General features: G+C 41.8%; 1 protein-coding gene across 3 annotated transcripts; it reads right to left on the reverse strand.

The window, feature by feature from the left end:
• Positions 1–353: 353 nt before the first annotated feature.
• On the reverse strand, positions 354–14,547 carry SLC38A2 (solute carrier family 38 member 2). Of its 3 annotated transcripts, XM_036864808.1 has the most exons (16): positions 14,215–14,544; positions 12,886–13,083; positions 12,513–12,594; positions 12,249–12,364; positions 9,239–9,312; positions 9,044–9,136; positions 8,832–8,913; positions 7,327–7,409; positions 6,871–6,929; positions 6,612–6,779; positions 6,124–6,203; positions 5,907–6,007; positions 5,183–5,307; positions 4,685–4,829; positions 4,483–4,580; positions 354–3,388 (listed from the first exon to the last, which is right to left on the reverse strand). In XM_036864808.1, exons 2-16 carry the CDS (start codon positions 12,999–13,001, stop codon positions 3,290–3,292), a joined length of 1,521 nt encoding a protein of 506 aa, XP_036720703.1. In that variant the 5' UTR covers positions 13,002–13,083; positions 14,215–14,544; the 3' UTR covers positions 354–3,289. The 3 variants fall into 3 exon arrangements, 2 of the variants coding, with proteins under 2 accessions (XP_036720703.1, XP_036720704.1); XR_005021416.1 differs by lacking the exon at positions 4,685–4,829 and having other exon boundaries at positions 14,215–14,547; XM_036864809.1 differs by lacking the exon at positions 12,249–12,364 and having other exon boundaries at positions 14,215–14,547.
• Positions 14,548–26,545: the final 11,998 nt, after the last annotated feature.

The following is a 26,545-nucleotide window of genomic DNA, read 5'->3' on the forward strand; positions in this document are numbered from 1 at the left end:
CAACCAGGGATCAAACCCGTGTTCCCTGCAGTGGAAGCATGGAGTCTTAACAACTGGACAGCCAGGGAAGTCCCCAGAAAGCTGCATTTTAAAAAAGCTCCCCAGATGTGATTCTGATGCACTACTTAGAGCAGGCACAAGCCTGGGTCTTCCAGATGCTAAGCATTTTTTTCATTCCTCCTCACACTTGGTAATCATCATTAGGAACTTAAAAGCAAATTCAACTTTTTTCTGACCACTCTTTCTTCATTATAATCACTAACATTATATGTAACCCTACTAAGTGCTAGGTTGCTGTGCTTACAAAATACACCAGACACGACTTATCATTGCTTTAAATAAAACACTGCTACTCAGGATTAAGCATGTATTTATTTTAGTTCAGTTAAAACAAACATAGGATGTTTCATTGAAACGGTGTAGCACTCTTTGCCAACAAGTCCTACAGGAATTGTTGGCCTCTAACAGTACAGGGGGGATATTTACATCATATACAGAAAGCTTCACACACTCAGGTTCTCAAAGGTCTTCCATCACACTAGATCATATTTGATTTTATTACACTAGATCATTTTGATAACTACTGCATTTTGAAAATTTAGACCTTATTTAAAGTTTAAACAAGAGATCTGAACTTGCACCAAGTTTTCATGAAAAAAAAGTGATGTTCAGCCAGTCTGTTTTTATTGCAAATACAATTTAAACAGTATTTTAAAGTTTTAGTGTTTACACAATTTGTCAATTTGTTTATTGAAATCTCTGTACAGGTACTTTTGGGACAATTCGTATAGATACATAATGTGAATTCATCAAAATGCAGTTAAGAAACTTATAGGAATATATACATTTGAACCCAAGACCCAAACCTGATATTATATACAACCTATTTACAAATACATATGGACAGACAACGTATGTACATAAGATTATCATAAATATTGAAAAATAGGTTAGCTTTAATGGATTAATGCTGTTCTATAAATAACATTACAGTTATAACTGAAACATCCACGGAAGACAGTAATGCAAAATGAGGTGACACGACAGTGGTTTTAATACTGAAGACTGCTCATTACTGGGAATTCACTGTTTAGGAACCTCCAGGTAGACAAGATAGCTCCAAGAAAATCATGCAATGGAATTTACCCTTGGCAGTTGATTTTGAACCTCAAACAGCCAGGAGATTGGAGGAGCCTCCCACATCGATTTGCTGTGAGAAGAATTTTTTTTTTTTTCATTTCTTCCTGGTTGCCTTGGTATTTTCTCCCATAAGAAAGGATGTAAACTGTAGAGAACAACTCTTTACTTGGTATTCCCTGGCCAAGTCTTAAGATACACAACGAGCAATTCTTTCCAGGAATCCAACCAGAAGTGCCAATTCTTGGTCTGAGCTAGAGGTGAGGTTCTGGAGTCGAATGGAGTGCCAAAAGCCCAACTGAATGAAAGCAGTGCTGTAGAATCTGTCTTCTCACTGCCTTTCGAGATGGTCCCCACTTCAATTTTCGCAGAAACAAACAAAAACGGACCATTGGTTTCACCCAATGTAGCACTACAAGACGTCTTCCAGTTCCACAAGGGTCTTTGATTACAGACACATCTTGTCTGTAATTTAGTCACGTATAATACAAGAATGCATAACAAAAATCATGTCTGCCACATTTCTGGCCCTTGCCTAAAACTAGAAATGTTTAGTTCAAGAGAACAACCTTATAGCCAGGTGACCAATTAATGATTCCATTATTTGCTTCCCTCAACCACTAATGGAATTACGTATATTAGATTTTAGACATTATGCCTGATGAGCAAAGTACCACATTATTTAATAATATATTCACCATACACCATGACGTACAATAAATGTGCTCTTAAAGCCAAATAATCTTTTCACTTCTAACTGGGATTAAAATAGGAAAGGTGATCATGCAGTCGGACCAATAGTTACACTCAGGTTGCACTGTTTTCCCTAGCTAACCATTTGTTGGATGTAAACAAGTAATTCTATGTTGTACAAGAATGAGATGACAATCCAGTGCACATGAGTTTTTTGAAAAGCTTACTGCATGAGAAACCCAGTGGCCTATATGAAGAGAACGTATATTATACCAAATATTGGTGTAACCTATGGATTAGACCTCTACTGTAGACAAAACATGAACACAACTAAACCATACATTGTCAAGTAATTCACACTTCCAGGAGCAGAGGAGCATTTTGAAAAGTTGTACTCTCTGGGTAGAATAGTTTTGGCCTATAGCCGTCAAATGCCCATTTCCCACTGCTGGAAGCAATGCCAAAAAAGGGCTGGCCCAAAAAAAACCCGGAGCTGTTAATACAACTCTGGAGGCAGATGCAACTGAATAAACCCTGTTTTACCCAATTGCACTATTTGGTACCTCAAAATTAGTTATTTTATTTCCCACAGAAATATCTGCATTATCTTCCATGCTAATAGATTGAAGCCATAAATATTTCAGAGTCTAAATGAACCAAATTATTTGGGGACAGAGAAGAAAGGTGATGATGAGAGTTCATCCGATTTGGTGTAGCCACAATCAACCAATTATCCTTTCATGGTGAAGTCTGAATGGAAAAAAAAACCGTGCTCCTATTCCTGGTACAATTTCTCATTACATCATTTTCTCTAAAAATTATTTTGGGTAAAAAAAGTATTTGGCTTAGTATGCCTACAAAAAGGCAAATCATTTCATAATACTAGTATTTGTTTTTAAATAACAATGAATTTTTTTTTAACAGAATTCATTGACAACTGCTTTTGGATAAAGTTCAAAAAAAGCAATTTTTAAAGAGTAAAATAGTGCTTCTGAGGTCTTTAAATATTTTTGGTACAAAAAAATAATAGTACTTTTCCCAATGGTTATTTCAATACTTTGCTGTAAATTAAGAAGAATTGTTTCTCACATCGAATGGTTCCATTAGGCACATTCAAGTAAAATCATAAAATATCCAAGTTAAACAATGACACAGCCAAACATGTGGCTTGATTAAAGTTAAGAGTTCGTCCATTCTCTGGAATGGAATAAAATTGTCACTTCCCTTAACCCGAGACTCGTGGTTTTGTTGTTAATATCCATTTCTATCATACAGAATAGTTTCTTGAAGAACAAAACAAAACAAACAAAGAGTTCACTTATTCTGCACTCAGAAGAACCAGCGAGGAATCTGCACTTCAGAAGGAAGTGAAACTGAAAACATTAGGTGAAATTTCATAGCAGTTGAGAGTTGACTCAACACTGGCATCAAATGGACTATCGAGTTTTAGTGGTGCTGGTTAATGGCCACCTCCGGGGGCATTGTGGACCCAATCCAACACAATCAAGGTCATGCTTCCGGTCATCACCACTACGCCACTTAACAGGAAGAACAGAGCCTGCAACGAGCACACAGAGAAAACTGATCAGCAAGCAACAGAACATATGCTAAATATTCCTCTTTCTACTTTTAAAAACGGGCTTATAATTACTAAAAGCATGTCCATAATACTTCACAGAGCTACAGTTTTCCCTTGCTAAAGAGAGTTAAACTGTCCTAAGTGAGTGATCAAGGGGTTATCTATAGAGTACTAAGTAACTGTATCTTTGAAACCTTCCCAAACTTCCCCTTTTCATTCCTTTGTATCAAATGAAAGGGTAAACAATTTTCTTTGCTAAATAAATTATTTCATATAATAGAACTGGACTGGGGTTTTTACATTTTTTAGAAGGAAAAAAATTTAACTTACAAAATCAAATCCAAGTCATCTTAAAAATGCAGCCTGAGTCGAAGCTGGAGGTTTTTCTAAGAGACATGAGTAGGTCTACTCCTAATCCTACCCCCTTCAGTTACTGCACTATATATTTTAAGTGAAATAAGATGATAGTTGTTGGTTCATAAACAATTCTAGTATTTTAGTCAGACTACAATAGTAGTGGCGAATAAGGACTGAAATGCAGTCTTTTTCCTAAATATCCCCACCAGGATCATTTGTGGTTAACATACCATACTCTTTGTAAAATCAGTCGTTATTATACTGTAAAGTGTAACAGTAGCCCCCTCCCTAACCCCCAAGCTTTGCTTTGAAAATGGTTAGTCTCATTCGACTAAATACCCCATTATTTCTCTTTTATACACTCCAGGCCCATTTAAGTGCTGGTCACACAGTAGGCAGTCCAACAAATACTGGTTAAACAACGTTGAAAGGTGAGTCCGTATCTTTACACTCTTTATCTCTATTCCTATTTCTAAAATATCTAATAACTTTCTTGCAATTAACTTAAGCATACGTATTAGATGGCAAACCATCTCTCACCTCCCCTCCTCTCCCAATCTTCCATCTGTGAAGTACACAGTTACAGATGTATTTGTTTACTAGAAACTTAAAATGAAACTACAATAAATGACATTTAGGAGACTAAAATTAAAATCAGTTGAGGAACTTCTGGCATTAGATTATTATTATTTCTCCAGTCATCATCTCTCACTCACCCCAATCTTTTGTACAGACTTCATAGGTTCTTTCTTCACTAACTTGATATAAAAGGCCGATGGAAGAATAAAAATTAACATAGCAGCTGCAGATGCACCTGTAAAAGAGCATTTACCATTTCTTAAGAATCACTTGTTATTCATTTTTTAAACATTACAATCCCTGATATTTTAAGCAACTTTGATACTTCCTAAAACTTACCAATGAAACCAAATATATCCCTAATAGTTGGTACAAAGATGACAAGTAAATTGGTAAATGCCAAGATAGACATTGTAATGATACTATGACGCCACCAACTGAAATCTTTGGTTGCACACAGCAAGTGAGTTACGGAACTCCGGATCTGCAAAAATAAGTGGATAAATAAAAACTGCAGATTTAATTAATGAAAAAAACAAACCCCAAACAACAGGATATATATCTCAACTAGCAGCTATTTTTTAAATACTAAAATTGTACCCCTCCTCAATTGCTGTTTTCTAAATATCTGAACACTAGAAAGATCATTGTGTCTTCAATTACGGGAAAAATGTCCCAGGATATGTTTTAAAGATATACGAAACATTAAAAACAAAAAAAACTTCAAAAACCCGCATCAACTCGATACTGCTGTAGCAGTGTTTCCCTTCTCCCAAAACATAGAAATCACACAAATCTTCATGTCTAACAATTCATTCCTACTGAAAGATTACTTACTGGGAAAATAACTACAGGTACTGTCAGGGTGACAGCCATCAACACAGCCAAACGGACGACGAGAAGCAGAACATCGGTTCCCATGACGGAAGAGTAGGTATGAAGCAATTCTGACTCAACGTGTTCTATACAGAAAGACCAAGAAAAAAAAAAGCTTCAAGTGTGCTGTCCTCTCTGGAGATTAGTTAGAAAATCTAACTTAATGGCAAAATCTGCACCAAAGTTATTAGCTACTCACAAAACGACTATAAACTAAGAGGTTAATAAGATTAATTTGGAATTAGGGTTAATGCAATTAAAGTAACATTGAAAAAAAGTTTCTAAATACCAAGGAGAGATTTAGCCACATGACCCCCATTAAAAACAACAGGAGCTAAATAGCTAAATCCCATGGTTTGGTTCACAGTGTGTGTGTGTGTGTGTGTGTGTGTGCTGTATTAATCTGAAGGGGGTGGGAGAAGAGAGTCAGGCTGAACCTAAATGCAAGCACATCACGTAAAAAGTGCCATCGAATGGCTAATGGTAGATTTGGGAATCTGGATTCTAGAAATTACTGACTCAATCAATATACGCTACAGGAAATTCTAAGCTCTAAATTCAATCGTTCATCACAAATGTGAAATGTACCAAAACAGACCGAGTTTTTAAAGTGACAGAAGTATACATTCAAAAGTACCAATTTCATTTCATTAACTATCCTTTTTGTAAACTAGACATTATTTACCATAAAACGTCAGGTATCCAAAGAGGGCAGCAAGCAGGTACATGAGAAACATAGCAAAAAATGAAATCTTGGACACGTTCATCATCCTTCTACGGCTGCGCCTATACAAATTCAAAGGAAAATACAGATACATATTTTAGCAGCAGTTATAGCAGTAATCTAATATTTTTCTAGTTTTTCCAATAAATTTATAAAAAAGTAGGTAAAAAGCACTCACCCTTTAAGCTCTTCATAAATGGGAAGAATAGCAGGATGACAGACAAATGAAAAGGTCAGAATTGGCACAGCATAGACAGTCTGCAAAAAATGTAAAAACTTTCTTAGTATCCTGATATAACAAACTCATGTTATCACAGTTCTGCAGCTCGTATTTATATTCATTAATCTTAGAATCGAAGCCTAAAATGATATTGTCTGGCATAATTAGCTCCCACTCTTCTAATTTGTTCACTAAGTGTGATGGATACCCTCCATTTCTGAATGTATCAGTTATGAACATCAGATGATCATTTCATCTCTCGATCTATTTTAAGCTACAAACCAACACTTTCTTCTCAGTCCTCAATAATGAGCTAATCGTGTTTCCTAAAGGGCAGCTATTACCTGATCTTCCTTTACCTTGGGAGTGTTTTAAAATTTCCAGTGGGTATTTTCCCTGTCTTCTTCCCTAAAATCTTCCTCTGAGAACACAAAGGTCATAGTTACCTGTGAGTTGAAGATAAAATAATGTGGTTGGCAAGAATCATCTTCAGTCATATTAAAAGCCACATCAGGTGCAAAAGCTGTTGGCTGTGCTAAGGTGCTGTTTACTGTTTCATTAATTAGAAAAGCAACTTCTGCAGGACAAGAAATCTGAAACTTCTTGCAAATCACCTGAAAATACATTATTTTGCATTTGTTAGACTGAATAATGTGACAGGGCTTAGAAAAACAATCTCTAGCTGTAAAGAAAAACGATACCTACCACAATCAGAAAGAACATCATACACAACAAGGAAAGGCCACTGGTGTACCCCAAATATCCTATAAGGAGAAAAAAAATTCGTATTCGTTTACTAAAACAGGTTTAGCGCAAATATAAACTCAATTCTGCTTGCAAGACTTCAGTGTGGACACATCAAATTTCTGATTCTTATATAATAAGATGTAGAATAACTTAAAAATACTTGTTAATAACTAAATCAATAACAACTATCCTTTTTTATTTTTATAAAGCACAAGATGTTGTAAATGTCAACAGAATATCTGGGCCCTTTGGTAACCATCCTGCTAGAATTTTTCGAAGACCTACAAGTTCTGAATGCTGAAATTCACAAAGGTATGTTTTCGGGGCTCTTTAGCTCTCATTAATTTCTATTAAGAGGAAGTCAATTAGCTGGTGAGGCTCATTTCAATTCTCTTTAGAGATGGGTTTGCTCACCTAAATTCCTCAGCAGTGACAAGGGAAGAATGAGCACCAGTGAGACCAAGAGAACCAAATAGTCACCGTTCAGATACCACAATCTGAATTAAAGAAAAGAAAAACAAGGTCACAACCAGCCACAAACATACTCAGAATAACATACATTTCTTTTCACAAGACTCGTTTTATACTTTAAAAAAAGACAGGTTTGGAAAGAGCATCGCTTCTTCAAAAAGCCCACATAGACAGAATAGATTTCTAACTTTGAGCCCTCAATGAATATTCACTCAGGTTAGAGATGGGATCTCAAACAGTGTAACTTTTGTCCCACTGTTTGCTCTGGGAAGGCTGCCAGCTGATTCGTAATATAAAATGCTTCTTAAAGGCTTGATACTAATGTAGGGAACAAAGCGGCATTGTTACGCCAGTCATCTTATCTTGAAGCATTTTTAGAAAACTGTATGCCAACTTCGTCATAGCTTTAGCTCACTTTTTTTGATGCTAGAAACAAGGAAATTTTAAAACAAGTTTCTTTCAGACATTTGTTAGCAAATGTACTTACTAAACATGTCAACAAGGAATTTCTCACACTTCGATAAAATACATAGGCAAAAACAAAACAACAAAACCCAGTCCCCTAAAACAAGAACTTATTCCAGGTTGCCGAGAGTATGTTGTGACACCTTGACCCACCTTGACTCCAATAGTAAAAAGATTCCTTCTGAACTCAGAGAAAATGTTATGCATCTCTCCTAAGAGTTCGAGCAATGCCTTTTCCTTTTTAGGTCATCAACTACACCGTTTTAAATCACTTATTTTCAAATTCTAATTGCCCTGTCAATTCTACTCTGCTCACTTCAGCAATAAAGAACCCCCCCCCACAGAAAACTAGTATTTCAAGATCAGCTTACTAAACTTAATTTCAAATGCCACAGAGATAACCACACCTCTCTATTTTGAGATAATGAGCTGCACGTAAGCTGTGAAGTACATTATCCCTCCTCATGTGTACTTTAGATAAAAACCTGTTAGTCCACTCGGATGAATAACTTTGCTAGAAGGACAAGGTCTGTACAGCATGGCCATACATTTTCTGGTATTCTGCATTTTAAATACATGAAATTTCAAACTCACAAAAATCAGACAGGAATTGATTTTTAATGTAATTCAAAATGTTAGTCCTAACTTAGGTTGGGGTATGAGTTATTCAACTATAATTTCTTGGGACAGTAAATATAAAGAGAAAAGGTAAGTAGTTCCAGAAAACTTGTTTTCACACGCAGGTTACAAATTTGTTATTCAGAGTTATAGGACTACTATAACTTGTCCTATAACTACTATCTTTGGCCTTTCATTCTCAAAGGTTCAAATCAGTTTCTGGCGGGACTTCTTGGTCAGTTTCAACAGGAGCATTTACCAAAAATAATTTACTGATAATCATTTCGTATCCAACTTTGATAAAAATGTATCTAACCATTTTAGACTGTAATTGTTTCTTAGGAGTCACCTTACTTAGCACCTACCCAGTGGTATCTTCAATGTTCATTAATGCCTGGATCACCAAAGGTAACTCATATTTCACTATGAAGAGGTAGCTTGACATAGCTGGAGGAAAACAAAATTATACCATTACAAGTGCAAAACGTGGCACGTGACACCAAAAGTAACGTGTCACCACTCTCCGCTACATAAAGAGCAAAAACGTCTACCCAAGTCGTCCTTTAAAAATTCTTACCTCCAATGTTCTGCATTGTAATGGATCCAGAGGCTGCAAGCTTTCCAACCATTCCAAATGCCTTATGTCCCAGTTGTTCATATAATAAAGACCCTGTAATTTAAGGAACACAGAAGCATGGAGAAAGTATTTTATAAGAGGAAGAAAATCATGACAGGCATAACTGTTTTAGAAATATCAAGAATGCTACCATACCTCCTTCATTGGCAGTCTTCAAAAGAAGATGAACAGAATACAGGGAGAATATTGACACAAACGTCAACAGGATTCTGATGAGAGAAGGAAAAGGCACAGGGTTATAAATAAGCACGTCTATATTTAAAAACAATTCTTTTTGGCTTTATTTAAACATTAAACATGGAACTTGTCCTAATATTTTGTGTACTAGACAGAATGCCCCCAAGGACAGGTGTTCACTCTCCTGGCTAGAGTGTCAACAAGTTCTCTTACCTGGCACTAAACATGACTGCATCATGTCTCAGGTAATAACTCTACAGTACTGGTTAAGAACAGGGTTATTAACCCACTGAACCAAAGGTGCTGGGAGACACTGGAAAACCTAACTTTTCAGTGGTAGAGTTACAAGACTTATATTTTGATTCTGGCACCATGATAATTAGCTGTGTACTTGCCACTTCTCTGCATTGTACAGTTCCTTTTATCTATAAAATGGTTTTAACACCTGCCAGTTACTTGTGAAGTCCAAATGAGACAGATTCAGGAAAGGTCTTGAGACCACTTGGACCACATAGATAAGCAAAGGTAATGGGACTATAAAGGAAGTGGAGGGAAAGATACTGACATGTTAAGTGTCAGGCACAGCTTTACAAATGGGCACAAATCAGAGAAGTAAGTACTGGGACCATATACTACATTGCACACCATGGTATGGAAGACAGGCCCAGCATTGTGAGTTAAACAATGCCTGTGCTAGAACAAGCGGGCTATCAGTCCGACTGGGCTGTCTCCTCCCTCAGTCCTTTCGGTTGGATGGAACAGGAGAAAAAAAAAATAGAATAGAGAGGAACTAAAGGTTCTCTACTAAGTCACTACGTTTTCCTTTAGGGCACACGTCCTCTCTCATTCCAGCTTTACTTTCTTCCCCCCAGGCAAGCCAAGAAGAATACAGATTTCTTTTTGTTAAAAGGAACAACAACAACAACAGATCAAAATCAGGGAAACTCATAGAAAACTCTGCAAACAAGAAGACAGTCACATTTTCCAAATTCTTTACTGGCAAACTGAATACAGTACCATATAAGGTCTGGCAAAGAAACTGATGTCTGTTAGTTAAACATAGGTGGTGGCATTAAGCTGCCATTCTAATGCCCAAAGTTTCATGGGGTCTAATCTGCTGTGGAAATGACACAATCAGCCTCATCTCTAACTGGACAAAGCATGGCTTAATCAAAGACAATGTTCAAAGTGTGCTGACAAATTCAGTCCTTTCTTTTACACAGAAAGGACAATGAGGAATGAACAGACTTCATAACCCTTGAGGTCACTTTCAACCTCAAGTTGAGTCTACTTTATAGGGTAAGCTACAAGAGTTGTTTAACCAGGTGATGGCAGCCATGTGGCTTTTGAACCATTTACGTCTGTACCTCCAAATATACGTTGTAAAATACTGATGGATTTAAAAACTCACTTTAGCACTCTTGATATTATTTAACCATTTATTAAATGGTTAATCATCAAACATACAGACCCTATTAGAGTATAAATAATTTCAAAAGTGCAAGGGTAACATATCAGAATTTTGCTTTCTCTTACGAAACAAAGGTGCCATATTATCTCATGTAAATTCTGCACCATAACCACACTGGAGCATTTAAAAACTGCCTCCAGTTTTTATATTAAGAGTTAGGAAGTGTTTCAAGTATTTAACAATGATGCCATTCAAGTACCCCACTAAAAAAAAACTTTGAAACTCTAGGGTCCTTTCTACGAAAATTCCTGGCTCTTGGTCTTAGATCTCAAAAAGCCTCATGCTAATGAAGCAAGCTGAGTGAATCCTAGCTTCCAAAGCTCAAAGCCATGGTTAACTTCAGTGTGGAATTTCACCACAAAGCAGAGCTTTGCGAAGGTCTGCTTTTCTTTTCATGAACATTCTATTCTGCTAGGAAAAAATAACTTGAGTAGAAGGCACCAGTCAGTTAACTAAAACATATCTGTAGCAAAGAGACAATTCCGTGCTACGTGTATATGTGGTTTCTTCGCCTGATAGTAAATCACACTATCTTCCACTGAAAGTGCCTTAGCCAGGAGCCCACAGAAGCCCATTCTTAGTTGCTATGATACAAACATCACTGAAAACGCATACTAAACTTCCCATGTGTTTTTCTTTTATGCTTTTTTTTCCTGGGAATAAGGTCCATACTTTTACATTCTCCAAAGGTCAGTGACCCCCAAAATGGTTAAAAACCGCTGTTCTAAAGTCTTCTACAGCTCCAAAATTCTATTCTAGGTATCTACGCTGGAAAGCACAGGAGTAACTAATTCTAACTGGACAACTAGGGGGAAAAAAAGGCAATTCAAAGCAGGTACTTATTAAAATATTCATCTTTTGCTGTGGCAATCACATAGACCTGGAAGAGATAAATATTAAAAAGAAAACAAAAAATAAATTAAAAAATCACATATGGGTTGCTTTTCAGTGTCCAGAAAATTATGACTCACTTTTCTTAAAACAAACATGTTCTAGGTTAGACAAATACCACCACACCCTATATATTAAAAAAAAAAAAGAAAAAGAAAAAAGTTGTTTTCCTTATGTACTAAAGGAGCCACAGGTCCTTGGGGAGACTGTCAATTTACCAAACTGACTTGAAGGCTACCATGCTTTTTAATATTTCTTGCTTCAGAGTTTGCCAGAGTAAAAATTCTACCCTGGATTTATCAACAGTTCTTTTTAAATATTCAATCCCTATTCAACTGTAACTATCCCCTTTGACTTAAAGACTTTTTGGTTTAATTATCGGTTTTAAGAGTTGTCTTAATTTTTCCTACCTAATTGGCTTTTTTGATATCATGCAGTTACATAGCAGAAGAAAGAGATTTTCAGATTTCTCGTATGTTAAATTTTAAGCAAATGATTTTTAAGTCAACTACTTCAACTGTAAATTCAGTCTCTGGAGCCAAAATATATGTTGTATCATCATATTTACTGCCCTGCATGGCAGACTCACTACTTACACATACTTACATAAAAAGAGCAATTCCAGTATTAGCCATGGCATAAGAAAGCCCAAGGATTCCACTGCCCACAATCGCATTGCTCAGATTAAATACTGACATTCCAAAGGAAGTAGTACCTGGATGCTACACAGAGGGAAAACGATAACCAAACATATAACAATAATTAAATGGAGAAAACCAGCTTTGGGCAAGTTAGATTTGAAATCTAAAAGTAAAACTATTCTTTTACTCCATAAAGCCACAGAAACATAAATTATTATTTTTAACTTACAAAGTCTGTTTCATACTTCTTCTTCCCCAAATTCGATTCAAGTAAAAAGTTCTGGTTTTCAGGATCTACATCTGCATAATGGCTGCAGAAAAAGAAAACCAAAAAAAACATCCTAAATTGGATTGAAATATACAAAGGAATGCTTCGACACAGAACGGTCCCCGCGTTTAGCTGTCACACATCTTTACTTAAATGCATATTAAGTAGTAGTCAACATTCACACGACACCATGTCATTGCAACCGGATAATCTTCCAGAGATTACACGCTCTCTCCAAACGCTACAGTAATTTAAAGCAACAGAAGAAGAGTTCCAGGTAAAGAACCTCCGATGCACACAAGCCGTTTTTAAAAAAGCACACAACTTCTCCCACCTTTTCAGAGCAGCTTGTTTGGTGGGGTAGGAGTAGTTGAAGTCACTGTTGGAACTGTAGCTGCTGCTGTCCTCATCTGGGGAAATACTGAACCTTCCCATTTCGGCTTTCTTCATGCTGGGTTGCAGAAGGAATCAGGCGCACCGAGTAATGCTGGGCTCCTTTTGTCCTTGGAGATGCACGGGCCCGCGCGGCTGCCTGTGAAGGTAGAGGCGGCGCGTCAGGACTGCAGAGCCCGCCCTGGTCACGTGACGCCGCCGGGCGGCGCTGCGAGGCTGATTCATCCCCGGCCAGGCGAGTGGAAAAGTACCAGCCGAGCGCGAAGGGCGGGGGCGCGCGCCGAGGGGCGGAAAAGTACAGACCGCGGAGCCGCGGAGAACAAAGATGGTCCCCCTGCAGCGCTGTGCCTGCGGAGGCCCACGCCCCCCGGACCCCGATGACCCTCTCCAACGGAATTTAATGTTTGGCCCTCTCCATTCTCTCAAGTTTCACGGGAGGGGTGCGGGGGCTCTGTTTTGCTTTTCCCGCAGCCTCCTAGGTCGTGCACAGGCACGCAGGGCAAACATCCCACCCAGGCATTGGCTAGGCGTGCACTGCATGTAGCCCAGGCGCACAACTCCCCCTTTCTAGCATTTACAATAGCAATGCCGCGTAAGTCGTCCTTTCACACCTGGAGCCCCCAGATGGCGAAATGCCTCTGCAGCAGACAGACTCGAAGGGGGCGGAAAGGGCGAACATGAGTCCTCTCCCGAGAAAGGGAGCAGAGGGCGCGCAGAGGCGTCGAGGGTTTGTTTACACGCGCACGCCCGTGCCCTCGAACACACCAGTCCACAGGCATTTGGCTCGCGAGCGCTTCGCCCGGCCGGCCCCTCCTCTGCCCGAAAAGGAAACTGATGCAATATCGATAGCCGACTGTCAAACGTTCCCGCTTGTCTTCCCCAATCCTGGCCTCCGCTACACTAAAAGCCCGAACCCACTCCCGTCGCCCCCAAATTCCAAGACCCGTTTATGTAATTATTTTTATTAATTCAATTCAGTCACAAGACTTGTCGCAACGGAGCCTCGGGGCCCGGCTGGCTCCCCTCCCCCTAACGGGAGGATGCGGCTCCGCTCCGGGCGGGCACGCGGCCCCCGTGCCCCTCCCTCGCCCGGAGGAGGACCGCGACCCCGGTGCGGACCGGGATCGAAGGCTGGCTCGCACACCAAAAAAGCCCTCCCCAGGAGTAAACGACCGCGGCAGCTGCCTTCCCGCCGCGGCCCCTCCCGGACGCCCCTCCCCCACTCCCGCCCGGGCCCCGCGCCCTTTGCAGACGCCCCCGCGCGCGTTACCTCGGTAGTCTCGACTCCTGTATCCCGGAAACAACACGCAAACGCCTTCTGTGAGTTTTTCTCAGTCAAACAAAAATCGTAAAAAAAATAAAAACAAAACAGAAAATCCAACTAGAGGCAGGAAAAGAATTTTAACTAAACAAGGAAATGGCAAGTTGCCGCCCCAATCGTCCGGCGTCCGCCGTCTTAAGGGAAAGGAGCCAGTGTGCGGGAACGCGTGGTCGGGCTGCTGGCGGCTCTGCAAGAAAAGCGCTCCAGCACGGCAGCGTCGCGCGGCTCTGGAGCCAGCGGCGCGAGCGGCGGGTTATAGCTGCCGCCTTGGAGGACGCGTCAGTGGGCGGGGCCCCAGCCGCCGGGTGGCTGCTCTTTGTGTATCAACACCACCTGGGCTCCGCCCCGCGCCCGCCCGGGCCCGCAAGGCCCCGCCCCACCCCACCCGCGTCCGTCCCCCGCGGCTGACTCGGGCCGCCTAGCCCCGCCCGCTGGCGTTTCCCGCCCCCCCCCCGCCCCCGCCCCGGGCCAGCCCCGCTCTGCCGTCTCCCGGTCAGCCTGGAAAGACGCCCCCCGTGCTTCTCCCGGTCTGTCCCTTTCAGCCCGGACTGGTGCCCAAGACATGCGGTTGTCTTTCAGACACCTTCTCCTTCAAATATCCTTTTGTCCGAGTTTCCAGCAGGCTTTGCTTTCTCCTAGAGGCTTTTTGGGGACACATCCCGCCCACCCAATCCTTTCCTGCCGGTTTTTTTTGTGATTTACATGGGGGTTTTCTCTAGCAAAGTTGGGCCAACGCAGCAACGTTGTCTCCATGGTAGGTTTCTGTTCTCGTTCTTTCTTCTCCTCCTAGACCTGCTTTCACTCTTCAAAACTAGCCTGATGAGGTCGGTTGGCAGCTCCATTTCGGGAGATCCTTTTTATACGGACACGGAGAACCCTATTAAGGGTAAAGCTACGTCCTGCCCAGTAAGCCAGACTCCTTGAAAGGGGTCCCTGGTTGGGGGCTTCGCTCTTCCGATGAAGTGTAGGAGTCCCACTTTCCCTTCGCAGACACATTGCAGTCATCCCACCACCCCACCCCAATTGGAGAGCTCTCCTCGCCTCTCTCTCTCTCCTTGTATTTACAGAGGCGCTGCCTCGGTTGGAATGCTGGTCCTCCTCTTCCAGTGTTGATGTGGTCTTGCTGAGCCAGGCAACTAGGGGGCCCCTTCGCTGTGGAATACTCGGTGCTGCCGGAAAGGCTGGAAACAAAGGCCTCTTAGGAGAGAGAATTGTTGGTTGAATGAATGAATAAACAAACGATCTGACTTACTGCTCTCTTCCTTTTGGGGACGTGGGAGAGATTGGGCAGGGTTGGGTGTGATCACAATTTTTGCTTTCAATGTTTTCCTGAGGAAATCTGTACAACTGTCTATTTCCGTGGCACGTGAGGCTGCGGGTGCCCTCGGCCTGCACCAGTGTTCATGACTGACGTGGGAGGACCCGATTTCCCCTTTACACTCCCTTCTTCCCCCACCCCTTCGACTGGTCAGACCAGTCTCACCTAAACAATACTCTTTCTTGCTTTAGTGCCCAGCTTCTCACTATCACTCAAGGCTTAGTCACTGAGCCTCGGGAAAGCCTCCCTCCTCACCCCTCTTATTGCAGGGACTGTTTTCTAACCCATGTGGCGAGGACTTTTTAAAACCTATGCTGTCTGGTACTCAAAATTGTTCAAGTTTGTAGTCTTACCAGGGAGACTGTGAGCTCCCCAGGGCAAGTTTGGCACTTGATACACACTTGGGGCTGAAAAAACTTCTTTCTTCCACGCACATTCCCTAGTAACACCGATCAACTCTTGTCTGGAAAGCAACCTTAGCAGTGGGTTAGAGAGGACTCGCTGGAAGTTCCTTTCTATCAGGTTTCAACTGATGAAAATCAAAAGATCTTAAATCAGTTCTTCATCCAGGTTAGTCCCCTGCATAGTCAGAGGTGGTTATGGTTGGCAAGTCCTACTCTCAAACTAGTTCTCTTGTCCCTTGGATTTTTTGGTGGTTTGTATTGAAGTGCATGCTTAAGGAAACCTGTAAAATTGAGGGGGTGTGTGCGTGTGTGTTGGGGGGAGGGCTGTAATCTTGTTCTGACTTCTCTATGACAAGAACCTGAACAGTAAATGACAAAAAAGAGGGGGAGGTATTGAAACATTGATTTTTCGTTTGCAAATTTGATTCATGTTTTCAAAGGCCACTTGAGGCATATCTAGCTACCCAAGTGGTTTCCAAGTGAGGCCTGATGTGCTTGAGTTTTTGCCCTCATGCCCTGGGCTAGAAGGCATGGGACACAGTACCCTGACCCAATTTCTAGGAAACTATACCGCCAAATTCTTGTTGGTCAGAAGTGCTATGATTTTGCTCTATTCCTAAGCAAATGTTTTAGCAGAACAGTGTCTTTCAGACTGCAGAATGGGACCCAGGAAAGGACAGTGATGAATTCAGTGGATTACTACAAGCTTTTTTTTATTTCTTTAATTCAATAGAACAAAATAGAATTAAAATATCAGTATGCCATATATAGTAATGCTAGTACTATTCTATAAAACTAATTTTGATTATGTACAAATATGTATATATTCTGAGTTATGAAGTGAAATCTATTTCTTACTGTGGGCTGGGATCAAAGAATTTTGAAAGCTACTAAGAGTAAACCTATCCTAAGACAGGAAAATAATCACAAATATTAGTTGTCAACTCTGGATTTTCAGGAATGCACTGCATTGTCAAGATAGGTCGGTTGGAGTTTTTAGGGAGGGTAGATAGCTATCTTCTGTAGAATTATTTGACCATTATCACCTGATAAAATAGAGTGGGTCTGTTTCTGGGGGCTCTAGTGAGTTGTTTCCCAACCTGTTGTTGAACAAGATCATCTTCAGGATGGTCCTCAAAATTCTGTTTATCCAGCATTTCAGTTTGCCTGAAGTGGGCTCACACATTATATTTGCTTCTCTCTACACTTCATGTCCAGCCGAGTAGTTTCATTCTCAGGTTGGCTTTCGTGGCTTCCTTTGATGTGGCACTAGCCTATATTTCCATCCTAATCCCCCACTATTCCTTGTGGTAGGCAGCTTCTGAGATGAAGCTCAATGAACCTCACCTGATAGTCATACTCAGCTGTAATCCCCTTTCCTTGAATATGGGTTGGACCTAGTGATGTGCTTCTATTCAGCAAAAGTGACGGTACATTACTTCTAAGATTAGGTTACAAAAAGTCTCTGGCTTCCGTCTTGTTCTCTCTTGCTCTCTCCCTCATTTGCTTTGAGGGAAACCAGCTGCCATCTTGTGAACTGTCCTACAGAGATGCCCACAGGACAAGGAACTAACGTCTCTGGCAACAGCCCAGGGAGGCCTGCCAATGGTCACAAGAGTAAGCATTGAAACTGATCATGCCCAGTTGAACCTTGAGATGACTGCAGTCCCAGCTAATACGTTAGTGAGAGGACCCAGCTGAGCCCAGCCTGGATTCCTGACCCACAGAAATAAGTGATAATAAATGTTTGTTGTTTTACGCCACTAAGTTTTGCTGTAGTTTATCACTCGGCCATAGATAACTAATACATTCCCCTTCTTATACCCTGTGGTTTTGCCACTGTTCTCAAACCATTTCCCATTTCCCATTCAAACTTTACCCACTGCTTGGAATATTCTTCATGCCTCCTCTTCCCTGCTATCACCATGTATCTAAACTCTTATCTTTCCTTTGAGGCCCACCTTAAATGCCAGACCTTTCATTAATTTTTCTTTATTTGATGCTCCCATTTGAAACTGATCTCATTCTATTCAATACTTTGAACGTAGTGCTTTATAAATATCTTTTTGTGGCACTTCTTTTTGTGTTGTCTATGTACCAGATTTTCTGTTACTACCTTTTAGGGTAGAATCTGACTAATCACACCTGACCTAGTCACTTGTAAAAAGAAGGTACTTTTTGAGTATTTGGATGAATTAAATGCATTGAAGTACCTATTTAAGTACCTACCACTACCTGAATTATATTTATCTGTTTACTGTTCGTCTCCCTCACTAGAATATAAGTTCCATGAAGGCAGAGGTTTAATCTGCTTTGATCACTGTTAGCTCCAGTACCTAGAACAGTACCTGGTAATACATTTTTGTTGAATGAATAAATGTAGGAGTAAACAGTAGAAAGCATATTATCTAATATGTCTAAACGGCATCTATCTCATTCCTTACTGGTCGAAGCAGAACTCTTGACTTCCCTAGCAAAACCGTTCCTAATTCTTTACAATTTAGAAGTATAACACTACCATTCATGAGGGAGCCCTCCTTTTCCTCAAATACCCAATCCATCAGCTAGTCTTGAGGGTTCTGCCTCCAAGTACATTCAGAATCTTGCCATCTCCACTACTCTGGTCCTAGTCCAAGCGACCATCACCTCTCTCCTGGATCACTGCAAACGCCACAGCCTAACTCATCTCTGGGCTTCCGTTCTTGGTGCTCATTGTCTGTTCTCCACCTGGCAGAAAGTAAGATCTTCTCAGAACGTAAATAAAATCCCTTGCTTAAAAGGATAAATTGTTAAAGCCCTCAGTGGCTTCTAACTGCAACCAGAATAAAGTCCATATTCCTCACTCACCACGGCCTTACCTGGTTGTGCCCTTGCCTACCTCCTCAGCCTCGTCTCCTGCCACTCTTTTCCTTTTCTTTCTTTCCTTCTTTTTTTTTTTGTTGCATCATTCTATCTTCTTTTAAAATTAATTTTTATTGGAGTATAGTTGATTTATACCGTTCCTTTTCACTATGTATTAGCCACAATGATTTTCTTTCTGTCCCTGAAATACTCTAAGTTATTCCCTTTTCAGGGCACTGTACTTGCTGTTTCTTCCACCTGGAAATCTCCTTGCCTCTATGTTTGGGTAGCATCACTTAGGTCTGTTTAAATATCACTCCTGAAAAAAAAAAAGTCTTCTGGACTTCCCTGGTGGCACAGTGGTTAAGAATCAGCCTGCCAACGCCGGGGACATGGGTTCGAGCCCTGGTTCGGGAAGATCCCACATGCCGTGGAGCAACTAAGCCCATGTGCCACAACTACTGAGCCTGCGCTCTAGAGCCCGCAAGCCACAACTACTGAAGCCTGCGAGCCGCAACTACTGAAGTCCGCGTGCCTAGAGCCCGCGCTCCACAACAAGAGAAGCCACCGGAATGAGAAGCCCGCGCACCTCAATGAAGAGTAGCCCCCGCTCGCCGCAACTAGAGAAAGCCCACACGCAGCAACCAAGACCCAACGCAGCCAAAAATAAATAAATGAATTTATTTTAAAAATTTTTAGAAAAGAAATTATTCTAGCTTATAAAAAAAAGTCTTCCTTGACCATCCTAGCAAAAGTTGCCCCTTGCATGCAATCTCCATTTCCTCATTGTCGTATTTTAGTTTTTGTATTTTTTCATGGTATGAGAACAGATTATTTCATTATTTGTTTATTTGCCTATGATTTCTTCCCCCTTCCTGCATTTTCCCTCTGAAACTCCTTTTTGGTTTGCTCATCGTTGAATCATCAGTGCCTAGAACAGTGCCTCATACATTGAAGGAGTTCAATAGTGTTGATTTAATTAGCACATTTAACTTTATCTGTCAGTGCCTAGCACATAATAAATGTCTGTTGCAAGGACTTGATGGTGGAAAAGGACAGATTTTTCCTTGAGGCCAGTCTTCTGTAACCCACAAGCATGAGAACTAATTTCAAGAATTGCTTTCTAATGGCTTCATTTTACCTAATTAATATGACTTTTTGCAATGTACACATTTTGACATTCTTGTGCAGACAGTGTTATTGAAAATTCAAGTATGGACACTGGCATTATGGAGGAATAGTGAACTCCTACCCACCCCGCCTATTTCCCTTCAGATCAGATGCCTCCCTTTATTCCAATGACTTCCATATTTTCTTAGCATTACTCTCTCCCAGGTTCCTCAATAAATTCCTTTCTCTACTCTTTTTTTTTTTCTTATCATATTTTATATTTTATTCTTGAGATTATGTTTACTAGGGGCTCAACAAATGAAGGGCTATATTTTATCTTTGTTAAGACAGCTCCTAAGCCCCAAGCAATAGTATTAACTCTGAGTACCCGGGTGACTTCGGCGTGTTTTTCTGGTATTGAAGGATACTCTACTAGGTAGCAGTTGCTGTGTAAAAATTTTTCCAAAACTCAGTGGCTGAAACTCTCAAAGTTTGTATGAATCAGAAATTCGAGAGCAATTCAATTGTGTGTTTTAGCTTGGAGTCTTTTATGAGGTTGTAGCCATATGGTAACTATTTCTGTAGTTATCTGATGGCCCGACTAGGGGTGGAAGATCCGTTTCTAAGGTCACTTACTCACATGCTGGCAAGTTGGTACTGGCCAGTTGATTTTTCTCCAAGAAGGTTTCTCCACAAGCCTGACTGAGTGTCCTCATGACACGGTAGCTGGCTGATTCCAAAGCAAGTGATCCAAGAGAGATCAAGGCAATGCCTTTATAAACTAGACTTTTACCCAGTGGCCTTTTCCTGTGACCCTGGAATGGTCCATTTTGGTAGGTGTGGTATATACTAATGAATATGAATGAAAACAGTGTCAGAAAGATGATGGGTTTTTTAAATTGACCATGGTTCTTTCACTGGGTAAACTGACACCTGCTAATTAGCAGTAAGCGACTTTAAAATTTCAGACTCATGATTTTCCAAAATAGAGCGATTTAAAAATACTTTTATTTGTGCGCTTAATTGTTAACAGTCTGTTTTCTTGTCCAGAGGAAAATGACAGCGACTGAATGATGTGTTCTACTCAAAACATTCTTAGGCCACCATGGACTTATATTCCTGGCCTTCAGTCAGTTTCTTTGCCCAGAGCTAAGATACTGAAATAAGGATTTATTAAAATTAACATACCTGCAATTCTGGTTCTTAGCTGGAAAGCATTTTAATATCTGGGCTTGGTTCCGGGATCTTTATTCAGGTAAAACTCCCACTGTTTTGGACGAAATCTTTGGCACCTGGTGTCCGATTAAGACGCCTGCGTCCACCTCCAACTAACCTCATCGTCGGACACCTGGTGCCGACGCCACTTCTCAACCCCCCTCCCCATTCAGTGACACCCATCCGAAAGGACAGCCCAAGACCCCACCAGTCGAGGAAACTGTTAAATGTTGTTTGCTTTCTTGAAGTGAACCACGCACATAACACACCCCTTTTGAGTGAAATATCGTCATTGTGTAACCATCTGTCACCCCTGGGTGGATGAGGCCAACAAACTCCCCAAAGTTGCTGTCTCAGGAACACATTTTATTCGTGGCTGGAAAAACGAAGTAGGGAATGTTATGGGGTAGGGAAAACAACTTGTTTATTTTCCTGGTGGTAAGCGGGGGTAAGTAAACTATTTACAATAGGGCCGAGTACACGCTATGTTCGAACGACGAGGCAATGCAGGGCGTTAAATGAGTAGAAGGCAAGACGCCCACTGGAACCATCTCCTTCCTTTGTCTTCCACCCCCCCCCAAGAGGTATGGGGGGGACCCGTGTCACGCGGATCGGAGGTGGCGGGGCCGAGGGGGCTGCGGCGCCCCAGAGGCGAAGGCGAAGGCGCCAGGACGCCGCTCCTCGCCTCTCAGGATGCCAGCCGGGTACACACAAGGTCGGGGGCAAGACCGCACGGCGGCTCGGAGCTCTAAGGAGGGTCGCTAAGGAAGTGCGGGCTGCCGGCCGGAGGGCCAGCGGCGCAGGCGGCGCCAGCCTAGGGGGCGGCGGCGGGCGGGACGTGCGCAGAGCCGCTCCCCGGGAGAAAGGAACCTCCGCGGGGCGGGGGGGGAACGGGCTGCGGCCGGAAGGCCGGGGACCGGGAAGGGGGTGGGGTGGGGGTGGGGCAGAGGGGAGAGAGGCGGGGCCTCGGGCGCGCAGCCCCAGTAGGTCTCCGAAAATTTTCCACTAGGGCTCCGAGCGCCAGTGCCGCCGAAGCGCAGCCCGCCCCTGCGCACCCGGGGCCACGTGACGGTGACTCAGCAGGCGCCGCCTCCCGGACCCCGGGCGGGGTAGCGGAGGGGAGAAGAGGAGGACCGGGAAGGGGAAGGCGGGGGGAGGAGAAGAGGGAAGTGATGGGGGAGGCCGGGGAGTCCAGAAGAGAGGAGACTAGTGGTGCGGAGGCGCGGGCCTTTATCTCGGGCCCCCCAATGCCCCCCTGGTCCAGCTCCGCCAGCTGGGAGGCTGCCAAGTGCACGCCAGCCAGGCTCGCACCGGGCGCGCCCAGCCCGCGCCTACGACCTGGGAAACCTAGACTGCTCTAAACATCAGGGCTCTTCTCGGGGTCCTTTGAGGAAAGCCGCAGGGGGGCCTCGAGGCCCTGCGGAGTTTTCACAGACTGGCCTGGCCGCGTGGGAATGCCCTGCTGGGGAGATTGCAGTCTGGGAAGCGATCACGCCCTGTTGGCAGCTGTCGGTGCCTGTGTACGTGGCTCTTGCCGTGGGTAACTGTGGCTGTGAAAGCGTGCACTGGAGGGAGGGACGAAAGGGTGAGAGGCCTTGACCCATCCCTTGTGCCCGGGGAGTCCCAGAGACACTGGTATTTGTCAGATGAAACTCCCGGACCCACGAGGAAATCCTCGAGGCTTCGGTGAACGTGGGATTTGTTGTGCAGCAGGTTCCAGATGGTTCCCCGTTAAGAATTTTGGAAATCGAAATCGGCGAAGATTTCCTCTGATCCTTCTGCTGCGTTGAGTAAACATTACACAGACACCCCGCCCCTATCGCTGGTCTTATAAGGAAACATTTGTTCCAGAAGTACTCCACTGCTTCATCTCCAGTGTTTTTTTAAGTTCTTTCTAGTAATTGTGACCGTTTCCTTTTCCTCAAGTCGCTCCATCAAAGTCTTGGAAGCAAATTAAAAAAAAAAAAAAAAAAAAAAAAAAACTAGCCCGAATTAGGAAGTTAAGATCTTTGTTTACCGACTGCTTTGCCTGGGAAGAAAGCGTTATGGGTTTGCTCTTTTCAGGTTTCCTCACAGCCTCTTCTGGGGGCTTTTTTCTCTCACTCCCACCTCGAGGCAAAAGTACAGACTGGGGACTTGACGGATGTCCCTTTTTTTCCACGCCGGTTTTAACTTTCCCTCCAGAACTGTGTGTATTGTTTTCTCGTAGGTTTCTGCAATTAGAATTATTGTAATTAATAAGAATAGCTAATGTCCTTGTAGTATTTGGGGCGGGCACTATTTTCAGTTGTTTACAAATATGCGATTATTTAATTCATCCACTGTGTGAAGTAGGAGCTATTATTGTCCCATTATCCAACTTAACTTCATTCCTTAGAGATACGGAAATTGAGGCACAGTCGAGTTAGATAACAAGTCCCCTCCAGCTTGTAAGGGAAAGAACTGTAATTTGAACCCAAATTGTCCGAGGTAAATCCCACGTTGTGGTCACAATGCTATAGAAATTCCCTACTAACTAACAAGCATAATTGCATTGAAATATTAAATTTACATTTTGTTGGGGATTTTTTTCCTTCTACTTATTTAGCCTTCCTGAAGTTTATTTCAGAGAAATGTCTAAATTTAGTTTGGATAGAAAATCACACATCATTTAAAAAAGAAACTCTTAAGAAACCATGCGTTCCAGGGCAGTATTACATTTTTCTTACATGGAAGATTATTGAAATATTTGACCTGGGAACTTATTTTCCTTAGGAGAAATGTCTCCACATATACTTTGAGCGCGTAGGACATGGTGAGTCCTCCAGGAAAATGATGAAGTGGTTCAATCATCAGTTTGAAAAATATATATCGATTGAAATGTACTCAAGAAGTGAACACCCTTGAAATGGTCGATGACATAATGCCAAATGAAAAGGAAATTTCCACAAAAAAATATAAATATTAGGTGGATTCAACAGGAAGATACTCCAGGTTTTTTCTTTTTTTTCTTCCTGGAACCTTCTTTTCTGCTCTTGAAACCTTCCCTGAGCCACCAAGACTGGGTTAGAAGCCTCTTCTGTGTGCTCCTGTGGCACCTAGAAGCTATGCCTGCAGTGGTACATTGTATTCTCATTGCTTGCTCACCTGACTCTACCTCCCAGGAGATTCTTAAGTTTCCAGAAGGGCATCCTGTCTTTCTCAACAGTGTGTCACCAGAGCTCAGCACAGTTGTTTGTGCTAAAATAGGAGCTTAGCAAGCAATACTAGTTAAAAGGATGAGTTTATTGGTCAGCCTTGTCTTGTTAGGATGTACTGAGTTGGGATTTAACAGAAACTGTGAGACCAGTGTACCCATCGGGGACATAGTCTCTGTCCAAACTCCTCCCACTTTCCTCCTTTCTTACATTTCCTTGTTTTCTTTCTCTCTCTCTTTCTTTCTTCCTTTCTTTCTTTCTTTCTCTCTCTCTTTCTTTCTCTCTCTCTTTCTTTCTCTCTCTTTCTTTCTCTCTCTCTTTCTTTCTCTCTCTCTTTCTTCCTCTCTCTCTTCCTTCCTCTCTCTCTTCCTTCCTCTCTTTCTTCCTTTCTCCTTTCCTTTCCTTTCTTTCTTTCTTTCTTTCTTTCTTTCTCTCTCTCTCTTTCTTTCTTTCTTTCTTTCTTTCCTCTTTCTTTTCTTCCCCACTAGATATAAACTGCCCGGTCAGAGATATATATTTTGAGTGTGGGTATATATCCCATTGTCCAACTTGTTATTTTGCACATAATAGTTTTTTTTTTTTTTTTTAATTTTATTTATTTATTTATTTATGGCTGTGTTGGGTCTTTGTTTCTGTGCGAGGGCCTTCTCTAGTTGTGGCAAGTGGGGGCCACTCTTCATCGCGGTGCGCGGGCCTTTCACTATTGGCCTCTCTTGTTGCGGAGCACAGGCTCCAGACGCGCAGGCTCAGCAATTGTGGCTCACGGGCCTAGTCGCTCCGCGGCGTGTGGGATCTTCCCAGACCAGGGCTCGAACCCGTGTCCCCTGCATTGGCAGGCAGATTCTCAACCACTGCGCCACCAGGGAAGCCCCAATAGTTTTTTGATGTTTATTAGATAAGAGCAAAAACAACCTCTGAAAAATTTTGTGTCAGGTTAGTTTATTTCTGCACCCAATTAATAAATAACCACAGTCTTAATCCTGACCTCACAATTTGGGGTCTTTAGAATGATAGAATCATAGGATTTTTTTTTACTGCTGAGGGGAACTTGATAACTCTCTAAGACAGCCACTAGCCACAAGAGGCTATTTAAATTTAAATTGATTAAAATTAAATTAAATTAAAAATTTAGTTACTCAGTAGCATTAGGTACATTTCAGGGGCTCAACAGCCACATGTGACGAGTGGCTCCTCTACTGGGCAGAGATTTTCATTATTGCAGAAAGTACTATTGGACAGAGATGATCGTTACAAAAAATAGGTAAAAGGGCATAGTTTTATTAACTTAAATATATCACTATTACTAAAAAATATTTCAGATTGCATAGCAGTTCTTTCACATACAAAGAACAACACATTCCTGTTTCAGATGTGTGTTATTTCACATAGATAAACATTTTTTTCTTAACAGTTGTGTTTAATGCACATTTAAACATATTCAGAAGAACGGATGGTTCAAAAGGATTCCTCTTTGTATTCCCCTAACATGACTATTCACCCCAATTGATCCTTTGTGACTCTTAGTTTTTTTCTGTTTAAAAATACTTTAATCGACTTGAGTCACTGCACAAGTTTGACATTCATTAGATTCGGCTGTGCATTTTAAGCTCGCATGACTGAGAAACTAAAATACTCAGTAATGTTGGTAAAGGACAAATGCCAGATAGTTTTGGACTGACCAAATATATATTTAATGACATCACACATGCCATCCGGACAGTTCTCAATTTACAAACACTCTATTCTGAAGCAGCCCAAATATAAAACATACGGGTGTACTTTCCTTAAACTCCTCCTTAGAACAGTATCGCCAAGGTAGCCATTGTACAAAAAATTAGTCAATTAAATCAATCAATCAATCAATCGATCTTGGAATTTTTAGAGAATGGATAGCTTGAGTTGTGGAGGCAATAAAGACGCTGTGAAAAACCCTGGGGAATTAATAGAGGTTAATTCCACAGTAGAGCAGATTTGCTTAAGTGGTAACCCCCTGACAAAAATAGCCTAGCTCCACCTTTCTCCATCAGGCCCCACCCCTCCTGGCCGAGTCTCTCTCCCCCTCCCCAAGTCTTTCACAGTTCTCCAATTTCATTTGTAATCCAGTTTCGGTTCTGTGAGTTCAAAGTTTTGTGGCCTTACTTCTCTGAGCCTCAGTTTTCAGGACTATAAAATAGGAATAATCACATGCTGATTGTCAAGAATTAAAGGAATATTTA

The sequence above is a fragment of the Balaenoptera musculus genome, chromosome 10, assembly GCF_009873245.2.
Source record: "Balaenoptera musculus isolate JJ_BM4_2016_0621 chromosome 10, mBalMus1.pri.v3, whole genome shotgun sequence".
NCBI classification, from domain to species: domain Eukaryota; kingdom Metazoa; phylum Chordata; class Mammalia; order Artiodactyla; family Balaenopteridae; genus Balaenoptera; species Balaenoptera musculus.

Bases quoted from the DNA above. Each gene is read 5' to 3' on its own strand.
- SLC38A2 (XM_036864808.1), bottom strand. From the start codon at position 13,001: ATGAAGAAAGCCGAAATGGGAAGGTTCAGTATTTCCCCAGATGAGGAC. The intron at 12,365-12,512 runs GTAAGTTAAAAA...CCCTCTGTGTAG, and splicing joins AGAAGTATGAAACAGACTTT to CATCCAGGTACTACTTCCTT. The intron at 9,313-12,248 runs GTAAGTATGTGT...TTCTCTCATCAG, and splicing joins ACTGGAATTGCTCTTTTTAT to AATCCTGTTGACGTTTGTGT.